General features: G+C 42.8%; 1 protein-coding gene across 1 annotated transcript in view; it reads left to right on the forward strand.

The window, feature by feature from the left end:
• Positions 1 to 4,299, forward strand: part of RAB10 (RAB10, member RAS oncogene family) — a 66,439-nt gene extending 62,140 nt beyond the window's left edge. Inside the window, exons 5-6 of the mRNA XM_032778833.2 lie at positions 492 to 593; positions 1,972 to 4,299. Of these exons, the coding sequence (XP_032634724.1) occupies positions 492 to 593; positions 1,972 to 2,055 (186 nt within the window). The 3' untranslated portion in view covers positions 2,056 to 4,299. The remainder of the gene's footprint in view (positions 1 to 491; positions 594 to 1,971) is intronic.
• The last annotated feature ends 7,823 nt before the right edge of the window (positions 4,300 to 12,122 follow it).

The raw sequence follows: 12,122 nt of genomic DNA on the forward strand, positions 1-12,122 counted from the left end.
CCGGCAGGGGTATATATCACCCGCTATGGCGGCGCCACTCTAGGGGGTGACCTGCCGGCCCGCTGGAGTTGCTAAGGTAAAAGTTTTCCGACGAACGTGCACGCGCGGCGCGTACACCTACTGGAATGGATATGAGCAACACATCTCGAAGAACAACAGTTACGAAGGTGAGTAACCGTGTTTTATTTAATCAAAATCCTTTTGCTTCAATCATTTATACCATATAACATAGATTGGTGTCATGTATTAGATTATAATTGATCATGTCTGAATACCTATTTCTGTGTACCTCAGTAAAACTGTTTTGTCCTCATGGAGCATTAGACTATTTTGATTAACTAGTAATCCTTGCACTCCTGTCTGCTGTACTGAAAACAAATATTACACCTGCTACAGCAAGCTGGTTACTAACCATAGTTACCATTGAGCACCAGTGTATAAACGGCATGTAAGGCTTGCTAATGCTGATCTTCTTGCCTCTTTTGGTTTAGATTGCGAGGGAGCATGGTATTAGGTTTTTCGAAACTAGTGCAAAAGCAAATACAAACATTGAGAAGGCATTCCTCACATTAGCAGAAGACATTCTTCGAAAGGTAAGTGCCCATGGAATTTATTTTTGCTAGACTACTTATTGAAAACCAGAATAGCTTAAAATAGCTCATACAAATCAAAACTAGCAAGACCTGAGAATTTAGCTGAAGAGGTGTAGATTCCAATTGTAAAACGAAAATCGACACGTTTTGCAGACGCGCTATACAACCAGGGGAAACTTTGGATACTTCATTTTGTCATAGATTGCACCTTTATTGCAATAAATCAGACATTGCTGGGAAATAGAAACTGTTAAATGCTAACATTGTTTTTGAGAAGACACTTTGACACACAAGTCTAGAGTGGCTGTCTGAAACTGGGGGTATTTTTGTAGCTCTACAGGGGTATTCTGGTAAAAGAGAGAGAAATAGAAACATAGCTGCTATCCTCCAATACAGCAACATGCTAATGGATCACTTAGATCAGGTTCTTAGCAGCTAAAAATAAAGGTTAGCATCTGAGCAAAACCACTTGAGCTTAAGGTTTCAGTGAGGTCTAACCAAGTTTGCATCCCATGATGCAAGCAAGCATGGGTGTCTTAGTGTCTCAGAATTTGTCTTACAAATCAATTTAAAAGCAAACTCCTGACTAGACATGCAAGTACTTCACAGAAAATACGTTCCAATCATCAGACTTGATACTGAAAACTGGAAAGCAAGCCAAATGTGTAAGACGGTGTATTTTTTAAAAAGCGCTTGTAATGGGGGGCGGGGGAGAGAACCCCTGTTGTAGATAATTGCCCAAGAAGGAATTGAAAATGTAGAGCAGATATATTGCTATTGTAAGTGGTTTTGTGTGATCTGAATAAACAGCTTATGCTAAAAATATGAACAGTCTTAGCTGCTGGGGAGAATGACTTGCCTGAACATTAGCCAAACAAGAGGCAGCTTGTCTAAGCTGCCTACCAAAACGCACTAAAAGAGCGCTTCTCTATATGTAGATTATTCTGACCTCAGATACTTATGTGGGCTCTTCTAAAAATTGATACTCGAACCCTCAGCTAAATCTGTTCTAAGCTGTTGCCTGAATGTCTGTCTCCCTAGTGTACTCTGTGACTTGGTGGTAGGATAAGCAAAGCCCCAGTATAAGTTCCAAAAGCAAGGGCTGGAAGCAAAGTTTGGTTTATTTTAGTGACGGGCTCAAACTGCAAAGTTTGTTCCAGACTCCAGAGATGATGAGTTTGATATTGTAGGACTGGTTCAGCTGAGCTGCAGATTTTAACTCCAGATCTCCACGCAGTTCTGTGCGGGTTTAGGACCACATCTAATGTATGGGCATGTTATTCTCAGTATAAACATGGTCCTTTTGCATTCTCCTTTCTCTTCGGTGCTGAATGTTTGCATCCCTTCAGAATGTAATCAGTGTGTCTCTTCATTGCAGACCCCTGTAAAAGAGCCCAACAGTGAAAATGTAGATATCAGCAGTGGAGGAGGGGTGACAGGCTGGAAGAACAAGTGTTGCTGAACGTTCTCCTAGATCACCAATCGCCATCTACCCCCCTTTTTTTCTTCTCACTGCAAAATAAACCACTCTGCCCACTTTTAACCTTAAATGAATGTTTTGTTCCTCATCTTAACAAAGCTCCAGCCTCCCTTCGTTCTTCCATTTAGGACAGCTTGCTGACTATAATTTTCTCAACAACATGTATAGAAAAATCATGTCTGTGACTTCTTTTTTTAAATGTATCTGCTCAACTCACCACTACATTTTGGTTGTATTATAGTCCCGTTCTTGACATTAAAACTTATAGCAATCATTTCAGCTCTCCTCTGCAAATTGTATACGAATAAAAGTTAGAATTAACACTTTATTTTGTACAACAGTGGAATTTTCTGTTATGGATAATGTGCTTGAGTCACCATATTCTATAGACATGCATCAGCAAAAAAAGCCAGGAAAAAAAACAACTCATTTTAGCCTTGAGTATGTAAATGGGGTTAATTTTGTCCTGTGCCTTATGTGGAAAAGAACTTTTTTTTTCCCTTTTTGTTTTGATGGAAGCATGTGCAGGAGATGTACCATCCACACGTGACCATTTAAAAATATTAAACACTTTTGTGGTTGCTTTACTGTGATTGTTGGTGTAGTGGATAGAGGACAAAGGGTGTTGCAAAGATCTTAAATTTATCTGCTAAGTCTCCTTTTTGGTGACCTAGCCATTCAGAACTGTTCCTGCTGCCATTTTTTATCACTGGCAACTTCTTTCCTTTTGCCTGCATGCTGCTTTTATTTGCTTTTCTTCATGGTGTGATGTGTTAACTAGAAGATGGCAACCTGGTATGTTTGCCAAAGTTAATACAAAGCACTGATTGAGCTTTCAAGGTAAAATGTTATGCCTACTAATTTCCCTCTAGCCAATGTCCGTTCTCTAGTATCTTCCCCCTCTCTCCTCCTGCATAGCCTATGGGTTTTATGATATGGATGAGGTATTTGCATGCACTAGTTTTTGATGGAGAGTGATGTGGTTGTCTACTTTTCTGTGTGTGTGTGACTATAACATGCAGTTCCCAAACTGACAACAGTTGTTAATATGAACTTAAAGTCTCTATTAGCTGCTTGAACAGGGCATTTCGTAGCCTAGCAAAAGGTTAAGTAAACTAGTCTTTTAAAAACAAAAAAGAAGTTGGCAGTTGTGTTGAATTATTGCCTCCCCTACAACTTCCACTTTTTCTGGTGTTAAATTCTTTACGATGATAAAATTTAATTTGTTCTTCATGGTCATTCTCAAGCTCATCGTTTAATCCTGTTGGAAGACAGCAGATGACTCATGCAGGGAGGTAGAATTGGAATCCCTGTCTTTTTGTGCACCCATGAGAGTTTAACTTTTTCTGCTTTGCTTTCATGCTTCATCTGTAGATAAGGGTATGCTAGCTTTGCTATTTTCCCAAAAAGACACCTGTGCTGAAATCATTGAATGGCTTCATCCATTTCTAGTGGAGAAGAGAGTTGAAGGACCCTAGGCTAATTTAGACTGCTCATGCTCAATTGGGTGCCCTGTTAAGGAGAGCATTTTAACATCCAGCTGGATTGCATAAAAACAGTGAAGGAGGATTCTCCAGCAAAGAACACACATGAAAGTTTCTAGCAGAACCCCAAAAATCTGCTTCTCTCAATCTGACTGACTTGGCCTGACCTTTGTGCACTTGGTTGCTTGATCTTCCTCCACTAAATAATGATATCAGCAAATGACCCTGACTTGACTGTAATGAAATGAGTCTTTGAAGGTTAGATTCTTGTATTGACCTGCTATGTTTACCGATGTGTCTTCCTGGTCCTCTCTGTTTTTGCAGTCTCTCTCCTCTGTACTCATTCACCCTGCCCAGTTGAGTGGCTGCTGGGGGAAAAAGCAAGAAACTGGAGCTCTAGGTGATGAGTTGACACTGTTTTTGTTTCTCACGTATTAAGCGTATTGATCAGCATTGTAAATAGACAGAATATGGCTACCTTTTTGTTAAATCTGCACTTTCTAACGTTATCCAAAAAGGGAAAATGGAGTATACATCAATTTTTGTATGGTCTGTTTAAAACATGGGGTCTTTATTTGCTTAATGGGGCTTAGCCCACCTCTGTAAGTCTGTCGGGATCCTTTGTAGAAGCCGTGTTCGTTCAACACTGAGCAGTTAGAGAACAGTCCACTCTCTGATACAACTAGCTACAAATTCAGTTTCATATTCTACTTAACAAGTTAAATAAACTGAAATATTTCTAGATGGTCTACTTCTGTTCATATAAAAACATGATTTCCAACTGTGCGGCTTGGCTTTCATTTACTTGTGGGGTACGAGACACTCGCTGTTGGTTTGAAAAGAGGGGGAAAACCTCCACTGTAAATGCATCTGCTAAAGAAACAATTCCACTGAAGTATTAGCAGTAATTTTATATTACTGCTTTCTAGCAAATCTTGTATTTGTACTTAGAAGCAGCATCCTTCCCCACGTGTATTGAATGACTCCTAAGGCTTGTGTAGAAAACAGTCTAAAAGGAGCTTCCATCTGCTTTTTACATACAGGGGTGGAGTCATCCGGATTCTAAAATGTGCTGTGGCCTGACCTAGCAATCTTCATGCTAAGATTTAATTAACCTATTGCCTATTTAAGTCAGCTGCATGCTATGAACTAATGCCAGTGAAGGTGTCTTTAATGTAATCAGCTATCAGAGCAATATCGACTGCTACCTTTTTGCCAGGGCAAAAATGGCAAGCATTGTAATTTTCAGTTTTCATTACCAATTTAATTTGTATTTTACAATTGTTTTTAAAAACATCTTACTGTGTTTTTTATATAAAAACAAAACACTGCACGCTATTCTTCATCGGCTATAGTGAGCCAAATCACCTGAAAACAAGCTGTGTTGAGTAGCAGGGTGGCCAATGCAATAAAAACCTCAAAGTCTGATAATGCTAAAAGCCAAGCTTCTTGCTCTGGAAGTCATGGCTGTGGAGAAACCTCTAGCCTTGATTCTAAGGCTAGATCTAAATGATTAGGTAAAAATAAATGGTAGGCACAGGAATAAATACACTGCTACTCTACACTCATTGGCTTTTTATTTAAAACACATTCCTTTATACCATGTACTACATCAAACTGTATAAAATAAACCATAATTCTCTGTCCCATTCTTGCTTTTACCAAGAGCAAATAAAATCGGCCTTTCTAAATGTGGTGTTTGTTATGTGGTAGGTCCGAGTAAAGATTTCTTGGACCTTGCTTTGCCTACTTGCTGGATGCGTGGGCTGTGATCGAGTCTTTTTTTAGCAGACAGTGGGTTGCATACTGACCGCACACTTGTTCCTGGTTGCAGGGAGAGGTAACCACTAATGCCATTTTGTCCTGCGCGGTGTCCTTTAGTAGGAGCTGACAGGCAGTTGTTTGACTGGCACACTTCATCTGGTCAAGAAGAGATTTGAACGTCTGAAGAAATGCAATCACCATCCTCAAATTGACTGCTGATGTCTTATTACTGCTATTATAAATAGATTTGGTACATAAGTGACCACTTGACGTTCTGTGCCTGAACAGCACAAGCTGTTGTGAAGTGCTCACAGCTCTCAGATCTATAAATGTAAGAAGCAGTTGAGTTTACATTGCCACAACTATTGATGTTTATACCTTTTAATACAGGAAAGGTGATGGAGATAAAAGTTGAGACCAGCTTTTTTCCCAGCATAAATTTAGGCTTCTCCCTAAACACTTGATCTCACATTTTACAAACCTCAAGCTTGTGAGTGTTTGTGTGTCTAGTGGACAAGGACAGCAAAGGTTCACATAATTCACTACTCCTTGTAGTGCATGATTAGAAATGCTATTCAAATCCTAATACCACAAAGTTAACCGCAAGCAAATCATCAATCTCTGAATTGGACTGACATGGTCAGTGAGACACTAGCAGGCAGTCTTGTTTGCTGCCAGGGTTGTGCAAAGGAAGTGCTACTTAGAACATGAATGGGGGACGCATTGCACGCATGGAATGTGAGCCAACAGTGTGATACAGTTGTAGAAAAGGCTAATATTCTGGGGCACGTTCACGGGAATGTTGCATAAGCCATGGTTGGTAATTGTTCAGCCTTAGCACTGGTGGGGCCTCAGCTGGGGTATTCTGTCCATGGGCAGGCACCGCCTTTTAAGAGTCCAGAGGAGCAGCAAAAATGATAGGTTTAGAAAACCTGACCTATGAAGAAAAGTTCAAAACAAAAAACACTAGGTGTTTCTTCTTGAGAAAAGCAGACTAAGGTGGGGCTGGAAGTCTCAAATAGGTTAAGGGCTATTCTAAGGAAGACATTGATCAGTTGTTCTCAGTAGGATAAGAAGGAGAAGCAAGAGATTTCGGTTAGGTACAAGGAAACACTTTGTAAGGCTAGTTAAGTACTGGAACAGGTCACCAATGAAAGTTGTGGGATCCCCATCATTGGAGGTTTTTAAGAACCAGTTAGACAAAACACGTGTCAGTGATAGTCTAGGGTACTCTTTGTCCTACCTCAGCATAGGGGGTGGGAGAAGATTAGATGACCTCTTGAGGACCCTTCCAGGCCTGCGTTTCTGTGATTGTGTTCCCAATTCTGTTAAAAACACTTGCCTGCTGCACACATTGCTAGTAAAGTATTCTACTAATGCAAGGTTACTAATAGTTTCTTTCTGTCCTACCTTCAGTTACTGAAGAACACATGCAGATCACAAAGGATGATTATTTGTCCTTCGACTAGTTGACATTTTTAAGTGATGGCTCAGCTCTGGAACAGTATCTGGTTTTGGGTTCCCGTATATGAAATATCTGTGGCACAGTATGTGCTTATTGGAAGGATGATAAAATATGATGTAGAGCATCATGAGAACTGGGGAAGGAAATCCCTATGCTTACCACAAAGTTCATGAACCAATCCTGTAGGAGGTGTTACAGGTAGAACAGTCCTGATCCAAATCTAGCATTGATAAAAGACAAACAGGGATGGCTCGTTTTGGTTTGTGCTGCGTACACTGCTCTGAGAAGAGACCTACAGTCATAATGAAGGGCCTTACGTATTTTATGTGAAGGGTTCAGAGGGCACCGTCAGCGATACTATGCCTGGAGTTAAGTCAAACTAAAGGTGACAACTGCTGCTTATTGATCACCACCACCCTGTGACCAACAACCCTTTCTTCTCCAGGGTAAGTTGACCATGATAACAGCCAGGCTTACTTGTGGAAAATGTCTGAAATGTTTCTACAAAAAGGAAACTGACACAGGCTTGCAAGTCAGTTCTTCTGCACTAACAGTTCTTAAGCCTTATGCTCTCTTGCCACATCTAGAGAGTCAGAGAAATGTAGGGTCCTAGTCCGGTCTCCTGCACTGAAGGCCGTGGGCTGTGTCTGTTTAAAATGCTACGGCAGCACAGCTGTGGGGCTGCAGCAGCACTGTTGTACTGCTACAGTGTAGACAATGCCCGAGGGAAAGGGTTCTGCTGTCCGTCTTCCCGAGAAGCGGCAGTGAGGTCAGCGGAAGAGACGTAGCGAAGCTGCTGTAACGTTTTGGTGTAGACCAAGCTTGGTCTACTGAACTCTAGGGAAAACTCCATGAGTGGACTGAAGTCTGGTCTACACTGAAAAGTTACTTCGGCATAGCTACGTATCCCAGGAGTGTAAAAAAATCCACCCCCGAGAGATCTAACCCCCAGTGTAAACAGCACTAGGTTAACGGGAAAATCTATTAACCTGGCTACTGATTCTTGAGAAGGTGGATTATGTACAGCGATGGCCAAACCTCTCCCCTCGCTGTAGCGTCTACACTGAAGTGGCACAGGAGTGGATCTCCCACTGAGCTGCTGTAGCCTTTTAAGAGTAGACATAGCCAGGATGGTGAACCCAAGCCATGCCCGGAAGAAAGGAAGCTAGCGGAAGCAAGCCCAAGGTGCATTCATCACGGCAGACCTTTTTGTGGCAGGTTCAGAACGCAGGGCATCCTGAATCCCAACCATATGCTCATTCACTTGGACTAAGGATGTCAAACTCAGTTAGTGGAGAGGGCTGAGTTCCATTTTGAATTGTGGCAATAGGACTTCGGGCTTCATGCTCCCTGAATCAACAGCTGCTCACTCTGATGTCAATGGGAGGTTTGCCCAGGAATCAAACCTAGCAGATGGCCTGACTTTCACATCCAGCATTGCTCATTGGGAAAACATGGTCCGCAGTAGGACCAGCGCTATTGCTGCCCTCTGTTTCTCTTCCTTTCTTCCTCCAAGCTCCCTGCTGCATCTCCTTCCCAACCGCTTGCCCTACTTCCCCCTTCTCAGACCATCAGCCATGAGGTAGTTGATGCTGATATTTCACGTGTTTTATCCACTCAGTGAGAGTGGGGGTGGAGGAGGACTCATGCCTGGGTCTCCGGGAAGGCCACACACTATCACAGTGCACCAGATTTACCTTTTCAGGGTATTTGTAGCAACAGGGAAGGCTGGAAACATCAGTTCTGGAAGTGAAGGCTTGGAGTCAGAGGCTGTGCCACCCAGGAGGACACATCAACCAGGTGGGATTTTGCTCTAGCCCATGCTGCTGCCATAAGGAGCTGTGTAGTGAGGTGGGAGCACGCTCAGGAACCTAGTGTGGTTCCCCAGATGAACAGTATTGCACCTCATTATTTTTAGCATTCATTAATTATTCCTTTCTCATCTGGAAGCTGGGGCCCAAGCTGCATTTTGAAACATAATACTGGAGTGGAAAGGGCAGGCTTGACAAAGCCCTGGCTGGGATGATTTAGTTGGGATTGGTCCTGCTCTGAGCAGAGGGGTGGACAAGAACCTCCTGAGGTCCCTTCCAATCCTGATATTCTATGACTGCCAGGGCCAGAAAAGACCAAGACAAACACCATCAGTCACCTCAACATCCTCCGACAGGGTACATGGCTCTACAGCCCGTCCGAATAGCTCTGGCACCGACACGAAACCAGGGTCCAAACACTCTAACCAGGCAGCCCTCAGCGCTGTCTCTCAGCTCCAGAGACCGAGACAGTCTGACTCCGAGAGCTCTGGCACCCACAAAAACACTGGCATTAGCGTCCTTTTTGGCACCACCGAAGCTATCAACACAGAGCAAGTCCTCAGCACCGATCAAATCCTCAGCAGAGGGCAAGGCCTCCACACTGGGCAAATCCTTGATGTTACCCAAGTCTTCATCTCCACCTGCTGGCTGCTCAGGGGAATGTGTCTCTCCTTCAACATCGAGTTGTGCACTGGTACCGATCATGCTCCTTCATCCTCCACAGGAATTCAGATACCCTAAAAACTGCTGGTATCTGAAATGCCTGAGTCACCTCTCCTCAGACATGACCTCCCCCCACTTCCACCCTCCTTTCTGGACTCACTCCTCCCTTTCTCCTCCAAGGCACCTTTCTTCCCCAGCGACGAGGAAGAAGAGGTGCGATCACACCCTCTTATTCAAGACAGGCTCTAACACCTTCACCTACACTGCCTCACTATTCACAATTCACAACTGCACCACAATCCTGGTGTGAACCACCATGGATACAACCACACGTTCCACTCCCGCCATATTGGTCATCTTGGGCCATGTGCAGGGCATAGTTCAGGAAACCTGCCATGGAGCAAAGCTGGAGACCTACACCTCTCCCTTCTCCATCGGTCTCTCGCCCACCAGATACTGAATCTCCCCTGGTACTGAGTAAGAAGGAAGAACAGGAAGAGGAAGCTCCTCCAACATCACACTTCTCTTCTTCCCCTGATGATGCTAGCCTAACTTCAGTACCAGGCAAATTGGTTGAAACTGTAATACAGAACAGAATTATCAGACACATAAATGCACACTTTTAGTTGGGGAAGAGTCAATGCAGCTTTTGTAAAAGGAAATCGTGCCTCACCAATCTACTAGAATTCTTTGAGGGAGTCAACAACCATGTGGACAAGAGTGATCCAGTGGATCTAGTGTACCTAGGGTGACCAGACAGCAAATGTGAAAAATCAGGATCAGGGTGGGGGTAATAGGAGCCTATATAAGACAAAGACCCCAAAATTGGGACTGTCCCTATAAAATTGGGACATCTGGTCACCCTAAGTGTACCTGGACTTTTAGAAAGCCCTTGACAAGGTCCCTCACCAAAGGCTCTTTAGCAAATAAACAGCAACAGGGTAAGAGGGAAGGTCCTGTCATGGATCAGTAACTGATTAAAAGACAGGAAAGAAAGGGTAGAAATAAACGTTCAGTTTTCACAGTGGAGATATGTAAGTTGCGGGGTCTGCTGAGGATCTGTACTGGGCCCAGGGCTGTTCAACATATTCATAAATCTGGAAAAGGGACAATGAGGTGGCAAAATTTGCAGAGGATACAAAATTACTGAAGATAGTTAAGTCCAAAGCTGACTGTGAAGGTACAGAGAGATCTCACAGAACTGGGTGACAGGGCAGCAAAATGGCAGCTGAAATTCAGGGTTGACAAGTGCAAGGTAATGCACACTGGAAAACATAATCCCAAGGATACCTATAAAATGATGGGGTCTAAATTAGCTGTTACCACTCAGGAGAGAGATCTTGGAGTCATTGTGGACAGCACATTGGTTGCAGCTACAGTCAAAAAAGCTAATGATGTAAGGAACCATTTGAAAAAGGATAATCTTCTACATAAACCCATGGTGCGCCCTCCCCTAGAATACTGCTTGCAGGTCTGGTCACCCCATCTCAAAAAAGATCTATTGAAATAGAAAAAGGTTCAGAAAAGGGCAACAGAAATGATTAGGGGTATAGAACAGCTTCCATATGAGGAGAGATTAATAAAACTGGGACTTTTCAGTTTGGAGAAGAGATGACTAAAGGGGGATATGATTGAGGTCTGTAAAATCATGACCGGTGTGGAGAAAGTAAATAAGGAAGTGTTATTTACTCCATCTTATAACACAAGAACTAGGGGTCACCCAATGAAATTAATAGGCAGCAGGTTTAAAACAAACAAAAGGAAGTATTTCTTCACACAACACACAGTCAACCTGTGGAACTCCTTGCCAGAAGATGCTGTAAAGGCCGAGACTCTTAACAGGATTCAAAAATGAACTAGAAATATTCACTGAGGACAGGTCCATCAATAGCTATTAGCCAGGATGGGCAGGGATGGTGTCCTCAGCCTCTGTTTGTCAGAAGCTGGGAATGGGTAACTGGGGTTGGATCACTGGATGATTCCCTGTTCTGTTCATTCCCTCTGGGGCACCTGGCATTGGCCACTGTCAGAGAACAGGATACTGGGCTAGATGGACCTTTGGTCTGACCCGGTACAGACATTTTGATGTCCTCCGATTTTTCCCTTGATTGCACCAAGTGCTGATCTAATCCTCAGTGGAGACATAGCTGATGCAGAGGGCATTTGCTGAACGAAGCTACTGACACGAGGCTCTACAAATTCCTTGGAAAGCCCATGCAGTATTTCTTAGCACATACTGCTCGCCCACCCTGCAGCAGTTGGTATAATCTCTCTGGTCGTAACACGCAGACCTACCAGGTCGTTCTCATTTGCACTCATCTGTAGGGAGAATCCCCCATTCTGCTTTCATTTTAAAGGCTTCGGTCGGTGCAAGGCTTCTAAAATCTCGCTCATTCTTCAGTCCTGCAGGTGTTTAGACTCTGGGTTGCCGCTTTGAAACATATCGGCGCCCTCTCGTGGTAAAAGTTAGTATTGCATCAAATTAAAACCATGTAATATAGGTTTTTTTTTTATAATTTAGAGGGATAATGTCGATGTTTTAGGCATTTTTCCCAATTTTTAACATTTTCAAAGTAGTGCAAAATTATGGATTTGAAGTATTTTTTAACATGATGAAGCAATATTTTCACAGTTGTAGGAAATTTTCGAGCTGGTCACACAAGAATTAATGACAGACGCTGAGATTCAAAGAGTTAATGTTTTCTAACCATTAAGACGCAAACTGTCTAGATCACATGTCAAAGTATACAAATAAAATATCCTTAAATCAAACTCAAGTAAGTTTGCAAGCTTAGTGAAAAGCTTCACTTTTTCTGACGTTTCCTATCTGTAAATTTCAATTATAAGCATTGGAAAATATTC

This window comes from Chelonoidis abingdonii, chromosome 3 (genome assembly GCF_003597395.2).
Source record: "Chelonoidis abingdonii isolate Lonesome George chromosome 3, CheloAbing_2.0, whole genome shotgun sequence".
In the NCBI taxonomy this organism is placed as follows: Eukaryota; Metazoa; Chordata; order Testudines; family Testudinidae; genus Chelonoidis; species Chelonoidis abingdonii.